General features: G+C 39.4%; 1 protein-coding gene across 4 annotated transcripts in view; it reads right to left on the bottom strand.

The window, feature by feature from the left end:
* The window catches only part of cyth1b (cytohesin 1b), a 252469-nt gene that overhangs the window by 71292 nt on the left and 158482 nt on the right, over window positions 1–22695 (bottom strand). For 3 of the 4 annotated variants that reach the window (XM_063074558.1, XM_063074556.1, XM_063074557.1), the window contains exon 2: window positions 5006–5088. In XM_063074558.1, coding sequence (XP_062930628.1) covers window positions 5006–5088 — 83 coding nt within the window. Of the gene's footprint in view, window positions 1–5005; window positions 5089–21098; window positions 21347–22695 lie in introns of those variants that run through there. The other variant, XM_063074559.1, reaches the window with a different exon arrangement.

The raw sequence follows: 22695 nt of genomic DNA, 5'->3' as shown, positions 1-22695 counted from the left end.
ATACGTTACAGCAAAAGGATTGCAAGAGACAAAATTTGTCCTCTGGAAGATCAGAATGGTAATCCATGTGTGGAGCCAAAACAGATGGGGGAGACCTTTAATAAATTTTTGCATCTGTATTTACTCAGGAGATGGACGTAGAGTCTATAGAAGTGAGACAAAGCAGCATCAACTTCATGGACTCTGTACAGATTACAGAGGAGTGGGTTTCGGCTGTCCTGAGACAATTGGTGGATAAATCCCCAGGGTCTGACAAGATTTTCCCTTGGACCCTATGGGAAGCAAGTGCAGAAATTGCCAGGGCACTACCAGAGATATTTAAATCATCCTTAGTGACAGGAGAGGTGCCAAAGGATTGGAGGAGAACCAATGTTGTTCTGCTGTTTAAGAAAGGCTCTAAAGATAAACCAGGAAGTTATAAGCTAGTGAGTCTGATGTCAGTTGTGGAAAAGTTATTGGAAGGTATTCTAAGGAATTATATATACAAGTATTTGGATAGACATGGACTGATTAAGATAGTCAGCATGACTTTGTGCGTGGTAGGTCATGTTTAACCAATCTAATAGATTTTTGAGGAAGTTACCAAGAAAGTGGATGAAGGCAAGGCAGTGGATGTTGTCTACATGGACATGAGCAAGACATCTGACAAGGTCCCGCATGGGAAGTTCATCAAGAAGGTTCATTTACTCAGCGTTCAAGATGAGGTAGTAAATTGGATCTACAGCCACTGGCTTTGTGAGAGAAGCCAAAGAGTGGTAGCAGAGGGTTCCCTCTCTGACTAGAGGCCTGAGACTAGTGGTATACCACAAGGATCAGTGCTGAATCTGTTGTTGTTTGTCATCTACATGAGAGTATGGTTAACTGGATCAGCAAATTTGTGATACCAGCAAGATTGGGGTGTCATTGGACAGGGAGAAAAGCGATCATGGCTTGCAGAGGAAATGCTGAAAAATGGGAGACGGAATTTAATGCAGACAAGTGCAGAGTGTTGCACTTTAGTGGAACCAACCATGGTAGGTCTTACACAGTGAATGATTGGGCACAGAGATGTGTGGTAGAACAAAGAGAAATGGGAATACAGGTCCGTAGTTTGTTGAAAGTGGCGTCACAGGTAGATGTAATGAAAGTAGATGTAGATGTAGAGTTGTAATGAAAGGTTTTGGTACATTGGCCCTCATAAGTCAAAGTATTGAGTACAGGAGATGGGATGTTATGTTGAAGCTGCATAAGATGTTGGTGAGGCCTAATTTGGAATATAGTGTGCAGCTTTGATTCCTGACCTACAGGAAAGATCTAAGGTTGAAAGAGTACAGAGAAGAGTACAAGAATGTTGCTGAGTTTGGAGGCCCTGAGTAAATTTCATAGAGGGATACAAAATTATGAGGGATAAATGCAAGCAGGAGTTTTCCATTGAGGTTGGGTGGGACTACAACCAAAGGTCATGGGTTAAAGGTGAAAGGTGAAAAGTTTAAGGGGAACATGAAGGGAAACATTTGGTCCCGGTGCAGGTCAATGGGAATAGCCAACTTAAACAGTTTTGGCATGGACAAGATGGGCCAAATGGCCAGTTTCTGTGCTGTACTTTTCTATGACTCTACTCCTGATTTTGGTGACAGCAGTTTTGATTTTGATGTTCACTTTATAAGCTGAACAATTGTGCATTTCTACCTAAACAGGAATCAAGACCTACCAAAGCAGAGCAACACATGTAAAATACTGAAGGAACTCAGCAGCTCCTCCAGCATTGTGTGTGAGTTACTCTGGATTTCAAACATCTGTAGAATATCTTGTCTTTATGATTTTCTACCAAAGCAATGTTTTTTTTTTTAAAAACCTGTTATGATAACATCCCAATGTTACCACCTCATCCCAAAATACCCGTTAGTCTGGACTTTCCTGCCTGCCTTTTTTGATGTGCTCAGGGGATAGAAAATAGTTTATTGATTGAAACAAATACCTGGCCTCGAGAATAGGTGCACTCCATCTCTGGACAAAAATGCTAAAATAGAAATAGATTTTAATGTAGGAGTTGGTTGGACTTATCCAGCTGACACAGCCTGAAGATTGAGTAAATGGGCTGTCTGTTGGAGGCAAGGATGGAAGACAGGAAACGGGGATTATGAGGCTATTACAAAGAATCACAGTACCACGGTAAAGTACAGCACAGAAACAGTCCCCTCGGCCCATCTAGTCCATGCCAAGCGATTTAAACTGCCTACTCCCATCGACCTGTACCGGGACCTTAGCCCTCTAAAACTTTATCATACATGTACTTATCCAAACTTCTGTTATATGCTGAAATCCAGCTTGCATGTACCCACCTGCACTGGCAACTTGTTCCACACTCTCATGATCCTCTGATTGAAGAAGTTTCCCCTCATGTTCCCCTTATACTTTCCACCTTTCACCCATTACCAGGACCTCTGGTTGTAGTCCCATCCAACCTCAGAAGAAAGGAGAATGATGGTAGCAGTGTGAGAGACGAGTTGCAAGTGTTGTGGTGGTGACCCATGGGGGCAGAGTAGCCAGTAATATTGCTTAGATGTAAGATGGCCCTAAATACATGTAAGCATCTTTTTTAAAAATCTGCGCTTGTTACTTCCGTTTAACACACACTTCTCTTCTGTACATTTACCTGGATTTCCTAGGTATAGGTCACACCATTCCTAGAGTGGGGATCACAGTCTAATCTCTCACATGCACTTGCACTGAGCTTCAGTGATGAATAACACATTCCTGTGTTTTTGGGACAGGACACAACAGTCATTTTTTTTAAGCCCACTTATATGAGAGTTGGAAAACCATTAAGCGTTGTGTTACCAAGTTACTGAACAAACATGTCTTTGCTACAATTCGCAATAACAATGGGACAAGCATGTGGACATCCAGCACATCATGGAAATGTGGCTTCTTCAAGAGACAGGTTTGATACCTCATGATATAGCCACACTGTTTCAAGAGCTGATTGGATCAACCATAAATTAAACTAATATGATCATAAAAAATCCAGTTGCTAATTTGGATGGTTTAAGTGATTCATGGATAATACCCCACAGCATTGTTACTGCAGATCAGATAAAAGTGGAACAATACAGTATAATTTTCACTGAAGCGCGTAGAGCAGGCGGTAACATTTACACATTGGTTGACACAACTCCTTAAAAACTATTGTCAATTATAGACATAGCTGGAATTTGTATTATTTTGGTAGTTGTTAATAAATAATTATGAATTATTATTCACATTATAAATTATGCAAATTAGGCAGCTTAAGCATTAGATGAAATTACTATTATAGATCTTGACTTAAGTCATTTATTTTTGAGCTGTACAGCAGATCCTGCTCATGGCAAATCCATCCAAAAAAGTATACCTGAAGAATAAGAATTGTTTCCCGGTTTTCTGCAAAAGCTAAAGGAAACCTACTCAATAGACAATAGGTGCAGGAGTAGGCCATTCAGCCCTTCGAGCCAGCACCACCATTCACTGTGATCATGGCTTATCATCCACAATCAGTACACTTTTCCTGCCTTCTCCCCATATCCTTCGACTCCACTATCTTTAAGAGCTCTATCTAACTTTTCATGAAAGAATCCAGAGAATTGGCCTCCACTGCCTTCTGAGGCACAGCATTCCACAGAACCACAACCCTCTGTGTGAAAAAGTTTTTCCTCAACTCCATTCTAAATGGTCTGCCCCTTATTCTTAAACTGTGGCCTCTGGTTCTGGACTCCCCCAACATCGGGAACATGTTTCCTGCCTCTAGCGTGTCCAATCCCTTAATAATCTCAGATCCCCTCTCATCCTTCTAAATTTCAGTGTATACAAGCCCAGTCGCTCCAATCTTTCAACATATGACAGTCCTGCCATCCCGGGAATTAACCTCGTGAACCTCCGCTGCACTCCCTCAATAGCAAGAATGTCCTTCCTCAAATTTGGAGACCAAAATTGTACACAATACTCCAGGTGTGGTCTCACCAGGGCCCTGTACAACTGCAGAAGGACCTCTTTGCTCCTATACTCAACTCCCCTTGTTATGAAGGCCAACATGCCATTAGCTTTCTTCACTGCCTGCTGTACCTGCACGCTTACTTTCAGTGACTGATGAACAAGGACACCCAGATCTCGTTGTACTTCCCCTTTTCCTAACTTGACACCATTCAGATAGTAATCTGCCTTCCTGTTCTTGCCACCAAAGTGGATAACCTCACATTTATCCACATTAACCTGCATCTGTCCACTCACCCAAACTGTCCAAGTCACCCTGCATTCTCATAACATCCTCCTCACATTTTACACCGCCACCCAACTTTGTGTCATCTGCAAATTTGCTAACGTTACTTTTAATCCCTTCATTTAAATCATTAATGTATATTGTAAATAGCTGTGGTCCCAGCACCGAGCCTTGTGGTACCCCACTAGTCACTATCTGCCATTCTGAAAAGGACCCATTAATTCCTACTCTTTGTTTCCTGTCTGCCAACCAATTTTCTATCCATGTCAGTACCCTACCCCCAATACCATGTACTCTAATTTTGCCCACTAACCTCCTATGTGGGACCTTAGCAAAGGCTTTCTGAAAGTCCAGGTACACTACATCCACTGGCTTTCCCATGTCCATTTTCAAAGTTACATTCTCAAAAAATTCCAGAAGATTAGTCAAGCATGATTTCCCCTCCATAAATCCATGCTGACTCGGACCTATCCTGCTACTGCTATCCAAGTATGCCGCTATTTCATCTTTTATAATTGATTCCAGCATCTTCCCACCACTGATATCAGACTCAAATGAAGTTTTAAAATTTTAGAAGTTATATCTCACACTAGCTAACGTCCTCCAATTCTATAAAGAATTTGACCTTAGAAAATCAATTACATCTTGCTAGCAATTGGTTCGAAAGTAAAACTAATTAAAAACTAACTAAACTTTGAGAACTTGTGTTTGGAATTTCAAATTTACTTTAAACTTGTCAAAGTAAGGCACCCAGTCTAATCAGCAACATACCTGAATGTCAGCCAAGAGCTCCTGCTTGCGTTGTCGGATGTTTTCTAGCTCTATGACTTCTTCTGGAGTCAGGTCTGCGGGCACTAAAAGTAAAGACATGAATACAGTGAGCCGGCGAGATCACTAATGCGGGTACAACTGCTGGTTGGCAAACCTCAGCTGTTCTGACCTTCAATGTCACCTGACCCGTGTTTAAACTAGTCAAGAGCTGCCTCACATGCTTGGTGCCTTCTACTTCTCCCTCCCCAAACCACTAATTAATTATTCAGAACTGCCTAAAGCATTTGGCAGAAAAGAATAATGCCAGAGTTTGCCCTTCCTTTGATTAATGTATGCATGTTCACGTAAATCCCAACACGTAACACAGCGTTTCCAATTTTTAAGTTAATGTCTACTAAGCAGTTACAAAGATTCCACATTTCTAATTGAATCAAATTAACACAGCTATTGATGTGTATGATGAGACTCAATTTCTAAATTCAATGTCATTTTCAGCACAGCCTTATCAGGCACTGTAAAATATGTGGAACAGCATACGAAATTACAATGCAGGAACATCTGGGCTCTATTAAATCAGCATTGATGGAAATGATAAGCAAAACAGCTAAGCTCACTTTATGGTTTCTGATATTATAAACTATTATCAATTCAAGATAACGAGTTATAAAGATAAGTGTTGAGATTGACTGCAGCTTCCTTTTCATGTATCACATAAAAACTGGATGAAACTATCTATCACACAAGACTATCTTTTAAGTGAAGTCAATACTTTTGACACAGCAAAAAAAGCATTCATTTACAGAACACACAACTAAACTTTTCACTGGTAAGAGCAAGTTCTGGCCACTTATCTAAAAAACCATCACATATCAACAACCGTTTTTTTTTAATAAGTCTTTTACTTGTGCATAGGGTCACTCAGAGAATTGGGTTCAGGAACGGTCACAAATGGGATAAAACGCTATTTAGCATCAGTGCAGGAATTCTCAGTGTCTAGGACAAAGAAGTGGGCAGTAAAAAATCATTGCAGAAAATACTTAACCAGCAAAATGTCTTTTTCCAAAAGTTCCCTTCTGGGAAGTGTTATAAGGCTATTAAAAAGCTTCACACCATCCTAAAAGTTTCTTCCCCCATACAGTTAATCAGATTAACCATTCTAGTTAGCCTCCCCACATCCTTCTACCTCAGTCACCGCGCTGTAATGTAATCAGAATCAGGTTTAAAATCACCAGCATACATCATGAAATTTATTTCACGACAGTGCTGTTTGAATTGTAAATACATGCTGGTATTTATGTATTTCTGCACCTGAACCTTGAACTTATTTTTATATAAATCCTTATTAATTGTTAAATGCTGTTATTCATTGCATATGGCACAACACACCACAGCAAATTCCTAATACATGTAAATGTGTATGGAGAATAAAGCTGATCCTTGATCCTGACATCTGTAGCAAGTCCAGAATATACGCTTCAGGGTATGCAACATAAATGAAAGATTGATGATAACTCAAACATGTTTCAGAAAACTAGATCTTTAATGCTATCAGTGAATTTTAGTCAAGTAAAATATTCAAGCTATTAATGCCTCAGAACTCTTCCAACCTTACATTCTGAACATGGTCCATCCACAATCAGTTTTAATAGGAGAGAGCAAACATCACTGCCCATTTTGTGCAACACAAAATACTGGAGGTCAGGTAGCATCTACAGAGGCATAAAGAGTTGATGCTTTGGGACGAGAACCTTTATTCAGCACTAGTAATGAGTCCTGACGAAAGTTGGTTGTTTATTCATCATCATGTTATCATTTTGTATGTTGCCCTAGATTTCCAGCATCTGCAGAATCGCACGTTTATGATTCACTGTTCATTTTATCTCATTTTTACATTATAACCCCACTTTCCAGTTCAGAGAAACAACCCACTGGTTGCTTAGACTATGATTTCCAATGTATGCATTTCTCACTGTTATCCGCTCACGTTCTTCAGAAATATGCACTGAAGCTCCCATGATGACACAGCCTCATGTGAATGCAATTTTCTGTTTCCACTGAAGAATTCAAACCAGTTATAAAAAAATTGATTTATAAATTATTTTCCACAACCTTGGGCCTCCCAAAGAATTTCAAGTGGTTGCAATGTGCGTGGGTTTTATGAAGTCCTTCATTTATATTAGACTCATAGACTTGCATTATGAATTCTTTGCTATTGCAACAAAATATTTCTTCCATCTACAGCAATCCACAATGCAAGTTTCAAAAAAAAAATGCATAAGGCAACGTCCCTTCAGTAAACACCAGAAACAGAAAGAAATAACAGACAAAAAATGGTAAATCAATATATTGTGGGATTTCTTTGCAGGATTAACTATTCCCAAAACAATAAACACATATTGTTGAAATGCACTGAATTTTTGTCATAAGACATGCGGTTGATTGCTTTGTTTGTATAGCCTGGCCCCTGGTTTTACTCTCAGTGGTCTGGGACTTGATTAGCTTAGATAACTTGGCATTGCAAAGGACTTAAAACATGAGAAAAATATTTAAAACAGAATTAAGTAAATATTTAAAATGCATAACAAGCCAGTCCATCAGGAACTTTGAAACAGATTAAAACTCTCAGTCATGCATATAACCATTAGCCCAAAACCAAAAAAAAGGTCATGGTACTGGCAACGTGGCCCCAAGACAAAAAAAAAACCTTCATTAAAATATGACCACAGTACAATTACATACAATTTTCCAGAAATATTTTCATTTCAGTCTGTTTTGATAGGGGTTCAATATAACATGGAACGTAGAACAGTACCTCATCAGAGCCTGCCCTTCCGTCCATGATATCTGGGGCCAGTCATGATGCCAAATTCAATTGAAGTTCAAAGTGCAAAGTAAATTTATTTTCAAAGTACATATATGTCACCATATACAAGCCTGAGATTCATCTTCTTGCAGGCTTACTCAATAAATCCATAATAGAATAATAACCATAACAGAATCAATAAAAGACCGCATCAACTTGAGTGTTCAACCAGTGTGCAAGAGACAACAAACTGGGCAAATACAAAAAGAAAGAATAAATAAATAATCACAAACATGAGATGAAGAGTCCTTAAAAGTGAGTCTGTAGGTTGTGGGAACATGTCAGTGATGGGGCAAGTGAAGTTATCCCCTTTGGTTCAAACCTGATAGCTGGGGGGAAGGGGGGGTAATAACTGTTCCTGAATCTGATGGTGTTAGTCCTGAGGCTCCTGTACCTTCTTCCTGATGACAGCAGTGAGAAGAGAGCATGTCCTGGGTGGTGGGGATCCCTGATGAAGGATGCTGCTTTTCTGGAACAACGTTTTGGGTAGATGTGCTCGGTGGTGGAGAGGACTTTATCCGTGATGGACTGGGAGGTATCCACTACATTTTGTAGGATTTTCTGTTCAAGGCCATTGGTATTTCCATACCAGGCTGTGATGCAGCCAATCAATATCCACTACACATCTATAGAAGCATAGATCCTAACTGCCTGCACATGATGTAAATCTCATCCACACTTCAGTGACAAAATACCGGATTCTGAACCATATCCATTCATTCTATGTTCATGTGCTCTTCTAAATACCTTTCAAACATCATTATCATGTCTGCTTCTACCTCCACCCCAGCAGTGCATTCCAAGCACCTTCCATTCTGTGTCAAATTTTATCTTGTACATCTCCTTTACGTTTTCCCTCCTCACCTTAAAGCTCCGCTGTCTAGTATTTTACATTTCCACCTTGTGAGAAAGAATCTATGCATGCTTCATTAATACAGTAAACTTCCATCAGCTCTCCTATTAGCCTCCAGCGCCCCAAACAATCCAACTTTGTCCAACCACACCTTATAGCTAATACTCTCCAATGCAAGCAACCATTCTGTTGAATCTTTTCTGTGCCCTCGCCAAAGCCTCCACATACTTACTGCAATGCGGCAATCAGAACTGCACACAATACCCCAAATGTGGCCTAACCAAAGCTTTATACAGCTGCAATATGACTTATCAACATTTACGTTCAATGCTCTAACCGATGAAGGCAAGTATGCCATACGCCTTCTTCACCACCTTCTGTGCTTATGTTGCAACTTGCAGTGAGCTATGGACTTGCACCCCAGGATTCCTCTGTATATCAAACCCCTAAGGGTTCTGCCATTTAAGGTACCCTTTCCCTTTACACTTGACCTCCCCAAATGCAACACCTCACACTTTCTGGATTGAACTCCATCTGTCAGTTCTCTGTATCTCCAACTGATTAACATCTTGCTTTATCTATTGATAACCTTCTTCATTATCTACAGTTCCACCAATGTTTGTGTTGTCTGCAAATTTACTAATCAAGCCATTTATATTTTTATCCAAATAATTTACATATAATCACAAACAACAGAGGTCCCAGGACTGACTGATCCTTGTGAAATGCCACTGGTCACAGACTTCCAGTCAGAATAACACCCCACATCATTATCCTCTGTCTTCTCTAGCCAAGCCAATCTTGAATTCTGTTACCAAGTCACCACTGATTCCATGTATCTCAGCCTTCCAGATCACTCTACCACGAGGGAACTTGATGAAGGCTTTACTCAAGTTCCTGTATACAACATTGAGTTTTTTGAGGAGGCAACAAAGTTAATTGAGGATAGGGGAGTCAATCAAGTTCATAAAATATAACCTACCCTGCACAAAACATTGCTGACGATCCCTAAAAAGTCCATGTTTTTCCAAATGTGAGTAGATCATACCCCTATGAATCCTTGCTCATCCTAAGAATCATTTCAGAGGATCTGTCCTGCGACCAGCATACAAGTACCATTATAAAGAAGGCACGGCAGTGCCTCTACTTTCACAAAAGTTTGCAGAAAATTCAGTACATCATCTAAAACTTTGACAAACTTCTACAGATACGCAATGGAGTGTATTCCTGACTGGTTGCATCATGGCCTGGTATGGAAACACTAATACTCATGAACGGAAAAGGCTACAAAAAGTAGTCGATACAGCCTAGTCAGTCAGAGGAAAAGCCCTCCCTACCACTGAGCACATCCAAAGGGAACGCTACCATAAGAAAGCTTTATCCATCATCAAGTACCCCAACCATCCAGGCCATGCTCTTTTCTCGATGCTGCCATTAGGAAGGTGGGTCTGGAGCCTTGGGTTCCACACCAGGTTCAAGAACAGTTACTACCATTCAACCCGAATCGTGAATAATTTCACCATCTCAGCACTGAACTGATCCCACAACCTATGGAATCACTTTTAAGGATTCTATAACTCATGTTCTCAATATTATTTATTACTTGTTTATTTATTATTATTTCTGTATTTGCATGGCTTGTCTTTCTTTGCACATTGGTTGGTCATCTTTGTGTGTAGTTTTTTCACTGATTCTATTGTGTTATGTTGTAACTACTGTGAATACCCAAAAGAAAGGAAATCTCAGGGTAGTATATATACTTTGGTAATAAATTTACTTAGAATTTTGAACTTTTCCTCTCCAACAGCTTACCAACCACTGATATATCAGCAGTCATAATGCCCTTAAAACAGATGAACACCTAATAACCCAAGATCTACAAGTGCCAAGAGCTTAATTCAATAAATAGTTCCTTTGCTTGGAATACTGCTCAGGAACTACCTGGAAGATGCACATTACTGATTAAAACAAAGCAGTATTTTCAAATAGACAGCAATGTCTGCGCAAAGTGACAAGCCAACGGCATACTGTATACCAACCAAAAGGGACAATTTATCTAGTCATTGAGACTCATTTGTCTACAAGCCAATTTCTCCAATTCTAGTCAATGGTAGACTGACTGCCTAAATATTCTGAACATTTCATTTATCTTTATCTGTAGTGAAAATACCAAAACACCACAAACAGTGTCAAGCAGAGCAGATGACACTCAAGCCAAGAAATATACTATGGTGAAACCTACCACTTTGTTACTACTATGTTAACAAATGAAATACTTAAAAAGCATAGACTACTTAGAGAGAATCCTTCCGGTTCAGTATAGGAACGGCTATATACCAATGCCTCTGAAGGCTGTTACCTTGGGGAAGAATTATTTTCTTGGGTCGAGGTAAATTGTCATCATAGACATGCCAATTAAGAATATGCTTGGAATGTTCCTAACCAATCAGAAATCATTCATCCCCATGCACTCCTTTGGTCTCAGACTAAAGAGTTGGGGATCTTCCCTTGAAAAGCCAATATTTGAGGAATGTTATAAATTGACTCCTTTAAAAAAAATCCTGTCAAAGAAAACCAGTGTTATAAGCATTAAAACTTTCAACATTTATATGATCTCTAGCATGTTTAAATATTTCACAAGTTCAAAGTTCAACGTTCAAATTTCATTTATTATCAAAGTATGCATATATTATACAACCTTGAGATTTGTCTCCTTACAGGCAGCTACAAAACAAGAAACCTAAAAGATCCCTTTTAAAAAAAAAATGACAAACACCCAATGGGCAGGGGGAGGGCGGGGAGGAAAGAGGAGAGAAATAAACCATGCAAGCAATGAAAGTAAGCAAAAAGCATTTAGAACGAAAGTGAGTCCTCAGGTATGAAGCCCAGAGCAGCCGGAACAGGATTCAATTCAGCACATAGCGGAGCAAACTACAATGCTCAGAAGTATCAGGACTACTGATTCATTAAATCAGAACTACTGTACCTGTGCCCATCGACATTAATCCCATTTACCAGCTCCAGGTCTGCAGAATTTCTATGCCTTGCCAATTCCAGTGCTCGTCTCAATATTTAAATGCTGTTATTCTCCATTCCTTCCACCCTCCCAGGTAGGGTGCTACAAACTTCAAACACCCTCTGCACAAGAATAAACTTTTATATATACCTTCTAAACCTTTTCTACTCCATAATTTAAATCTATACCCTCTGGTTACAGATATCTGTGTTGGTAAAAGCTTGCTACAATCCACCCTGTCTATGCCCCTCATAGTCTTGCACACTATTCTTTCTATCTTTTAAAATATTTATCTACTCTCTTTCTAACATCTTTTGGAACTCCAACAGGATCACTGGAACACTACAATGGTCTGAATCATGCTAGATCCAGCCGTTCACATGGACTCTCAATCCACAGACCCTGCCTGCCTAACCACTCGCCTTACGCTACTGGGATTTCACTGGTTCTCAGGTGCAGGGAAGGCAGAAGTTCAAGTACATTGACTGATAATTCATATAGCATCACACCCGCCACTGGATTGCAAGGATTTCAACTCCAGAGTTGGCTGTGCTGGGATTCCTAAGTATAACGTTGGGGAAATCGCCATCCATCAGAGCAAAGTTGGCATCCATCACTAAGGAACCTCATCATCTGGGACATGCCTTCTACTCGTTACCATCGGGGAGATGGTACAGGAGCCTGAAGATGCACACTCCAATTCAGGAATACTTCTTCCCCTCTGCCTTCAGATTTCTAAATGGTCCTTAAAACCATGAACATGACCTCATTACTCCTTCATAAACTCCTGATGAAGGGACTTGGCCCAAAGTATCGACTGTTTGCTCCCTCCTTAGATGCTGACTGACCTGCTGATTTCCTCCAGCATTTTGTTGCTAATTATACCTTTTTTTTTGCACTATTTGCTTTTAAAATTTGTAGTAATTTTGTTGTTGCAAAACAACAGACTTCATGTCATACCAAGTCAGTCTGATTCAGGTCCCACACAGATGCAGAATACAAGATGCTGTAGACTTCTGTGGGTATGGTGAGCCTACAGATTAGGGATAAACCAGAAGCATTTTGATTTATTTTATTTTTCAGTAATGGTTTTAATTATTTCCAAGTGTATTATGTTGGTAATTAATTTTAACTCTTAATTTTAAAACAAAATATAGATTTCAATATTAAATCTGATTCCTTGTACCCTTGTTCCTGGTTTTACTAATTTTAATTGTGTGCTCTTGCTGAACAATAGAAATTGATTTTCCTATTTAGCATCAAAATCTGCCATGATTTTGAATCAAATCTCCTCTTAACCTTCACTGTTTGTCAATGCAATTAAACATTTAGATCCTGTTATCTCAAGTGATAATTTCCACATACTCTCCATTGCAACAACCTTTTCCAATTATGACATTTAAAACAGGGCGCAAATCTGTCCTAGCCCAGATAAACCTGGTTTTTGAACTGCAGCTTATCATGAGGATCACCTCAAAGCAATTCTTGCAATAAATTACTTTCAAAATCCAGTGATTATCCAGGTAGGTAAACTCTGCAACCACTGAGAGACAGCTACAAACTATGAACTGCTATGGGGTGAATCAAAATGTAATATGTTTTATGCATTATTTGTTGAGGGGGAAATATTATAATCTGGCACCAGTGGGACCTGATGAGTGCCAGATTAGTGAAAATGCCAAATTACAGAAGGATCACATTAAGCAATAGCTAACCACCTCATCATACCTTTAAAATATCAAAGGATTCAAAGGTTCATTTAATGTCAGAGAAATGTATACAATATACATCCTGAGATGCTTTTTCTTCGCAACCATCTACGAAAACAGAGGAGTGCCCCAAAGAATGAACGACAGTTAAATGTTAGGACCCCTAAGCTCCCCACCCCTGCTCCCCTCCCTCCCGCATGTAAGCGGCAGCTAGCAACAATCCCCCTCCCCACCAGCAAAAAATAAAGCACACCCGCTACCAGCACTCAAGCATGAGCTAAGCGATAGTAAAGACACAGACTTGCAGTTACCCCAAAGACTACATTGCAGTCGCAGTTACTGAGGGAATCCTCGTTAAGTTTCTTTTCCTCCGCTTAGTCATATGCTTAAATTCAGCGGGTCACCACGTCTGAGCTGAGGTCGTAGGCAGAAGAGAACGGAGCACCGGCCAGGCAACACCGGAGGGCAGTGTGTGACTACCGGCAGGCGGACCGACCCAGTGCACGCCAGCTCCCCCGCCACTGGCGGGTGAGATGGGTAGGTGCACAGAGCGCGCCAACACGTGAATGGATCTAGTGCAACCAAAACAATGCGCAGCAGATTGGTATGGTGGCCCAGAAAATTTGAAATTACAATTGCGCAGAAAATTTGAAATCAGTGTGGATTATCGGATTATTGAATGTTGACCTGTATAGAAAAATACTTGTTTCCCTCCAATAGTGCCTGGTGTCTTGAATCCCTATTGGACCACAAACAGCTGACACAATTTTATTTATTCCATCATATTGTGTTTCTTTGTTTTGTGGCTGTCTGCAAGAAAATGAATCTCAAGGTCGTATACAGTACAGTATATATAGGCTGATAATAATGTACTTTGAACTTTGAAAAGGGGACATCTCCAACAATACAACTCAAGGATGCACCACTGCACTGTTGCCCTAGATTCTGAACTCAGATGGGAATTGAAATAACAGTTCAGCCCAGAGGCCAATGCTACCAGCTGTGACATGCTAAACTACAGCAGTTATACTTAGCTAGTCTGGCGACTGCAATACAAATTCTTCCTTTAAGCCACATCCAGAACTGCGATTCCAAATCAGAGAGGCTATTAATTCATTTTTGGAACACAAGGACTATGGACTGCTGGAATCTGAAAGTTATTTTAAGCTTGACAGTGCACATACTCGTCTAGGTTATGCCCTCAGAACCCTACATTAATAGACCAGTCTTCCTACTGCGGCAATATGATACCAGGATGGTTAATCTCTCATGTCAGCTATACACATTTTGAGCATAGCAAGTTTATATAATGTTCCTCTTTCAGGATGCATCTCTGCACTGAGTCCCTAAGAATACCATCTAGTATTCTCAGTTACTGGCTTATCTACTGCCTATGAAAAAAAAATCAAAGCTAACTCAAAGCGTTTTCTTTTTGCTTAACATAAAACAGAAAAACATTGCCTCATACAGTGTATGGGATAGGGGATCTTTTATCAGATTGCAAAGAGAAAACAGGACATGCCAAAACCTTGAAAGCATTTTATAGATACAGTGCTCAAAAACAGTCACTGATTCAGAATTATAAATACAGTGGATTCCTGCAAGTTGGGTCATTGACTAATCGGGGCAGTCACTTATTTAGGACAACTCTTAAAGAGCAAAAACTAATCTAGAAAATAGCTGGGATTCCCTTCATTTATTTTAGACACAATGCTGCTTAATTGGGTCAGGGGACTCTTGCCGAACAGTTTCTAACTAGCATCAGTCACATGCCCTTGCATGGCCATTAGACACTACACTGTGCTTAGATCAAACAGTGTTAAATAGCGGCAGCTGCAAGTACTTGTGTTCAAAAAGCTGTGATTTTAGTCACTAATAGTTGGTCAGAAATAAGCAGCAAGACAATTCAGAACTGTTTTGTGCACCGCTGTGTCACGCAAGCAGACTTGGAGATGTCATAAGTGGCTGGGAGTGAAAGTGAAATGATTTCACACTTCAACACATTAGGAACTATGAAGAATTTCAAGGTCTCGACGATCGTCTTAAATGTTACAATGAAAATGAAGATTTGAAGGATGTAATCGTCGAAGGCATTGTATGAAGGGAGTCCATTAGAAAGCACTTCATCTGCACTGATTTTGTTCATTGGTGGTTGTCCATCATATCTGATAATGCCAGGTAACATGTGGGAGAACTTTTAAAGTGGAAAAGCCGGTGCACTGGGTAGTTCCACTCTCTCAACCTTGCCTGTCCAGGTCCAGTGGTATAGGTAATCGTCACAAACTGGGGTCTTCCTTGGTTGCAATGGATAACCATGACTCTTTCGGGGACTCATTATGCCCTTTGCTCTCCACAGGGCATTGCAGAATCGCCTTCCTGGCTGCTGGATCTCACTGTAGATCTCATCAGATCAGTCTGCCAGAGCTGATCGCATACTAGAACAGGCATGTCCCTATCTCAACGTAGTAAGAAGCCCGCTGATTACCCTCACCCGGTTTAGCCCACATGTTGTACAGTGAATGGGATGCAGTAGCTATCAGATACAAACAGCTACTTGGAGCTAAAGGTGAGAGCAGAGTGTCCAGTAGGGAGCTAACATGAGGGAGCTGTCCCAGGTTGGACATGACATGCCCCTTCACCAGAGATGCTACCCCTCCCTGGACATCCCATACACCTCTTTGTACATTTAGTCATTCAAAGAACAAAATGGCAGTGAATACTGGATGAATTCCTCTTTTAGGAATTAATATACAGTTTTATAGTACTGCAGAGGTATTGGTGGTGTTCAAATGTGTACTGTATTTCATTTAAATACATAATTTGTTACCCAGTTAAATGGTAGTTTATCTTTTTTATACCCTTTTACTTATTTCCATGAAACTTTGGATAACTGGGGCAGCCACTTAATTGGGCCAAAATATACTGGTTCCAATATGTCCCAATTAACTGGAATCTACTGAGCATATGTTCGTTGTCTTTGTTGCTGCAGTCCGTCCACTTCAATTTTGTCATGTTGTACGTTCAGAGATGATCTTCTGCACACCACTGTTGTAAAGCATGATTATTTGAGTTACCATCCCTTTCCTGTCAGCTTGAACCAGTCTAGCCATTCTCCTCTGACCTCTCTCATTAATAAGGTATTTTTGCCCAAAGAACTGTCACTCATTGGATGTTTTTTTGTTTGTTTTTCTCCCGATTCTCTGTAAACCTAGAGACTGCTGTACGTGAAAACCCTAGGAAATCAGCAGTTTCTGAGATACTCAAACTATTCCGCCTGGCACCAAAAATTACTCCACAGTCAGAGTCACTTAGATCACATTTCTTCCCCATTCTGATGTTTGGTCTAAACAACAACCGAACCTCTTGACCATGCCTGCATGTTTTAATGCATTGGTTTGCTGATTAGATATTTACATTAACCAGCAAGTGTGCAGGTACACCTAATCAAGTCGCCATTGAGTGCAGTCTTGTTACATAGCCCTCACAAATAGAATGTGACCAAATCAAACAGAGGTACAGCAAAGAAACAGGTTTATCAGCCCACAAAGTCCATGTTAACCATCAACCACCACAGAATTAAACACAGGCTTTAATAGACCAAAGCAAGTTTGCTAACTTTTAAAATGTAGATGGCTACATTGTAAATCATATTTACCATTCCAAAACAATACTGTACAATCCAAACATCGTTCTGTCAATATCATTCCAACTTTAAATTGCTGACCTTGAACCAGTCAAACCAGTTTTAAATGAACCTTTTAGCATTGGTTGGTTGAAGAAAGGGAGTAAAGATTAATTCCTAAATAATGACTGACTGCGTCCACCCCCGGATGGATCAAACAGTAAACTTCTGTTGGATCAAACAGTAAACTTCTCTTTCTTCAGTAGTGGGATTACACAGAGGCTGCAGTTCTTTATGCTAGGAGCTCAATACACCGCCAGGTTTGCACACAATGCAGAGATCAGCAGTAGCCTGGGAATGCCGAGAAGGACAGGGTCTTATTTGATACAAGTTCAGAACCATTCCTAAATTTGTGAATTATGTACAAAATAAAGCATACAGTATCCTACTACAAGTGGACACGATCACAGTTTAAAAGAGCAGCAAAATTTCACATTACTCCACCAAGAAATTAAATATCGTCCTGAAATACATGTTGCACAAACATCATTAAATGAATCTTAAAAAGGCTCTTTTGTACTGCAAACACTATATATTTGTCATAAAAAGCAAGGATAATACATACTGTATTTAATAGAGATTTGAACTCTTGCTTGTATGTAGAAATGAGACATAGACGAACATACTGGTTCATCATAAATTTTAGCATATTGTTCCCTCAACACAATCCAGCAAGGCAACAATTTGGTACATCTAACAGTAAGTGACCTCTCTGATCTGCCTGACTGACTCACTGAGTGTTTCCAGCAATTCAGTTTCACTTCATATTTCCTGAAGCAATTCAATTTTGCTTTAGGGAAATGTGAGTACTTATCAAGATAAGCATTATGTTTGGAAATCGGAAACTCATGGAACATCTACTGTAGTACAAATAGAAAATGGCAATAATTTGGGCAAAGGTCTTCAACTCGGTCTTCCCCTAGCTTATTTTTCATAGAAATCCCAGCAATTAAATAAAAGTACAGAGAAAAATGAAATTAACAGAAGAAATACAGCTCTTCCAGTAACAAAAAAACAATTGCACACAATTAACCTGCGTTCCAAACAAGAGAAAAATCCAAGCAACACACACAAAATGCTGGAGGAACTCAGCAGGCCAGGCAGCATCTATGGAAAAGAGTAAACAGTCAACCTTTTGGGCCAAGACCCTTCATCGGGACTAGAAAAAAAAGATTAGAAAATGGGTAACCTTGTAGTTGAAAACCCTCATTCCTGGAATCATGATGGTAAATCTCCTCTGTTCCATCTCAAAAACTTTTGCATCCATCCTTGTGTAGCGTCTCTTACCAAACACAAGAATCCAGTCATGGCCTCACCAGAGATTTACAAAAAGAGTTACAAGATTAGGGGAACAGTCATTCAAAACTGAGCTGCAGAGGAACAACTTCTTGCTTGGGGCAGTTTATCTCTGTAATTCTCTACCTTAGAGAGTGGCAAAATTATAAATACAAGGACATTCGGCACTTTAATAACACGAGGGGTAGTGCAGATGCTGGAAACCCAGAGCGATAAACACAAAATGCTGGAGGAGCTCAGCAGGTCAGGCAGCATCTATGGAGAATAATAGACAGTTGATGTTTTGTACCCAGTCCCTTCATCAGGACTGATGAAACAGAGGCTAGTTTGTTAGAGGTATTTAAAAAGAATGATTAAGTTTTTCAAAGATCAAAGAGCAATGGAGATCTGGCCCAAAAGAGGTCATGAGACCTCAGTCTCATCAGCCTTGATGATAGGAAATTGTAGGGAAAGCTTGAAGTGTTAAGCACCCAATTCCTGCTATTTTCTTATGCCACTATCATAATAACAAAGATCAATTAAAACAAATTTCCTAAATTACCTTCATATCAAAAATAGCTGTTATAAAAATGGCTATCATAAATACAGGCAATAACACTCAGCAGTACTGTCAGCATCTATAGAGAGAGAAGCAAAGATAATGTTTCAATTTTAAGACTTCTTCAGAATATTAAAAGCAATTGTGGTTGTCTCCTCCAAAAGCAGCTGCCTATAAAATAATTAGCTAATGAATTCATTGCTAGTATCAGATCAGAATAAATGTCAGCTCAGTGGTCGACTACAGTTCATGTCTGGCTGTATTTCTGTAACAGTAAACAGAATTACCAGGCGTGTGCTGACATAAACAAGAATCACTTCCCTCCCATTAGCTGATGAAATAAATCAACTTGTTTCACCAAAATGTTTCTGTTTTACAAAAACCTGTATCAGACCTACAACCTCAATGTGACAATCCAACTAACAGTCCTCCAGATACTACAGAGAATAACATTACAATTAATAAGCACAAATAAATTTTCTTACTAGTTCATCACTGGATGACTTCAGCTGTTTTGAATAAACAAATGAAAACTTGTTACCCATTAGCAAAATGAAAGGAGTTTACCAGAACATTTGTGGGAAGTTCCCAGAAATAAAAATGTTTGATTATGATACCAGATGACTTTCAGTATATCTCATTTTAAAATGTGAATTTTACCGAAAGGTTTATGATAGTTGTTGTAGATTTTTTTCTTAACATCGCATAATAATAATAATAATAAAGACAAATTGTTTAGAAAAATACATGAATCCAAGAAAACAAAGCTTTTGTTGGACAAAGGTTTTGCAACTTCCAGGAAAACAGAAATTATTATGGAAGCATGCAAAACAAAATCAATATGGTGCAATCATTCTATTTATTTATTGTAGTGTAGAATCATATCCTTTACCCTTGATACATTTTCGGAATCGTGGATCTGAAAGCTATTGATGGGTTAATGAATTAATGCAATTACTGTTGAAATTCATACATAGAGTCATGTACAGCTTGAAATTTGTACTATATCATCGTAATCTCCCTAAAAATATGTAACAGTTAACCAAGCCTGTTGAAAATGGAGGATTTCCCTCAACATAGCCTGAAGCTCTTTATACATTGTGCACAAGGGGACTGTCCGGTCTGGTAATTTGCTGACGGTCTGACAGGTCTGAAGGTAGTGAGCGCTGACTGCAACTGTTGAGAAGCAGATGGTTTCATCCCAATAGACAAATGCTGAAACAGCATATATTACACCAGGGTCCTCAATAGGGCACATTTTCAGAAAGAATGGAATTCTGTTATTATACAATTGGCTTTTTATACGTAGAAGATATTAATGCCATTAAGAGTAGGCGTTGAAATTCTTTAGACCTGATGTCCTAATTAACCCCTTGCTGTAATATAACCAAATTTCCATGCAAAACTACCTAACAATAGCTGAAAATAATTATTTTCAATTTCAATTTAGCACTTATTCTAATAGTGCTTACTGGATGACAAGGGCAGAATTGCCATACTTACAATATTATAAAACAAAAGGCAAGGTTTCTGTATACTTTAACCAAATGAAAAGCATGTTCAAACTCACATACCTAAAGACCTGCACTTAAATATTAGAAATATGAAATTAGGATAAAGGCACTTTTTCCTAACCTCTGATTTAATTGCATTAGTTATCTCTCTCCTCAAGGCAATGAACAAAATGTAATGAGAGCATCTAAAGACAATGACAACGATGCTGAAAATGTAGGCAATAATTCTTAATGTGAAGCATCATTTGTTCAAAGAAAGCAAGAACAGGAATTGGGAACATGAGGCATAAAATTTCAATTTCTGTTTTCCCAAATTTAAACAAAGACTCTAAATAAATGGCTCAAAAAATTTAGAGGGAATATATGCATTTATCACAACTCAGATAATGTACCTGAGTACATTTGTGCAGGGCCCTGACAGTGCTTCTATCCACTAGCTGACAGTCTTCAATATACACAGCAACATAATTAAAAATGGTTGTATTTTCCAAGACAGCAGAGTACAGGCAAATTCTAAGATTAAAATAGATCCCCAACAAAATACAACCATCGAAATTATGCTCTACATGTTCAGTAAAATGCAGTGTATTTCAAATGTCATTTTGTTAAATAAAACCTTCACCTTGGTTAAAAAGGCCTTTGCAATCTTAATGTTGTCCTTCTTCTGTCCATTGGCATATCCTGAGCCTGTGCTGAGATCAGTGGCTGTTGCCAGTAAACCATTAATCCATCAGCCAGAATTATCAGATGAAAATAATGTGCTATCAACGTAAATACAAAAGGGTTCCAGCTAAGTCCTGTTCAAAAGGCTGAAAAAGGTGCTGATGCCGCACTCTCAGTATGTTTCCCCAGTGATGCAGCTGTGACACTGGTGAATGTGCAAAGTACGCTTCTCTTTCTCTGTTGGATGCATGCGATTAGGCTCCACCCTTGCCTGTGCTAAACACAGCTCCACTGAAAATCAGCTCTCAAACCTGATCGGATTCTCCAAGGACACGTTATACCACATGCATTAATGTAGGTTAAAAGTTAACTCCTTAGGTTCTAATCCTGTCCAAGTTATGCACCAAGAAATCTTAAAATACAAAGAATTCAGTATTTGATAAATGGGTGCACTTTAAGTTGCCTGATTCAGAAACATAACCAGGAAGGAAAATAACCACAAACACAAGAGATTCTGCAGATATGGAAATACAGAGCAACACACACAAAATGATGGAGGAACTCAACAGGTCAGGCAGCATCTATGGAGAGGAATAAAGCACCAACATTTCAAAAAAAAAATCATCTACCCCATATCAGTTTGATTTTGTGTTTTTTATTTGCAATGTTTGCCATTTAACTGGGCAAGAATGGTCAACAACAAGTATCGTCTCCTTTCAGGAAAATATACTGCACTAAAATATCCACATATATAAGGACATAATGCATGTTTTTTTCTACAGGACACTGCAAACCAGTTGTCACAAAACAATCTCTAATCAGCTCCTTATTGGAACTAAATTACAACTCCTTGGCACACAGTGAAGGAGTCCATTCGGCCAACTGTGCTTAGTAAGTGTCAGTCCATGATTTTTATTTGGAGGCACTGATTTCTCATTAAACACTAGTCCTAGATTTGACATTCCGTTCTGAAGGAAAAGGATGAAGAAGATATTTACCAGAATGTTGGCTGACATAGTTGAGGAAAGACTGGATAGATTAGGTTCTTTTTCCTAAAGTGCAGGACACAGGGGGAAGAAGGAAAGAAACACAATATGTATGTACAAAATTATGAGCTAGAGGGATAGGGTAAGAGATGTAGCGAGGATGGTTTTTTTTCCATCTGGAGCAGTGGTTCCCAACCATTTTTTAATGTCATAGACCCCTACCGTTAACCAACAGGTCCATGGAACCCAGGCTGGGAACCCCTGATGTAAACACACTACTTGAGATGATACAAACTCACTGAGCTGATGGTAACGGAAGATCTAGTCATAGATTTGAGGCATTCAACACGAATATAGGCCCTTTGGCCAACCGAGACCATGCTGCCTATCAACCACCCATTTAGGCTCATCATATAGCCCAACATTCCCTTCAACTTACCCCCAGACTCTACCACCCAGCTCTAGACTAAGATTTACAGTGGCTACTTAATCTGCGGACCTACATGTCTTTTGGAACATCGGGGGGTCGGGGGCGAAGAGAAACCAGAGCACAAAAAAGAAACCCACGTG

Source organism: Mobula hypostoma, chromosome 22 (genome assembly GCF_963921235.1).
Source record: "Mobula hypostoma chromosome 22, sMobHyp1.1, whole genome shotgun sequence".
Lineage (NCBI taxonomy): Eukaryota > Metazoa > Chordata > Chondrichthyes > Myliobatiformes > Myliobatidae > Mobula > Mobula hypostoma.
The sequence above is the reverse complement of the archived record's forward strand: the minus strand, read 5'-3'. Positions and strand labels throughout refer to the sequence as shown.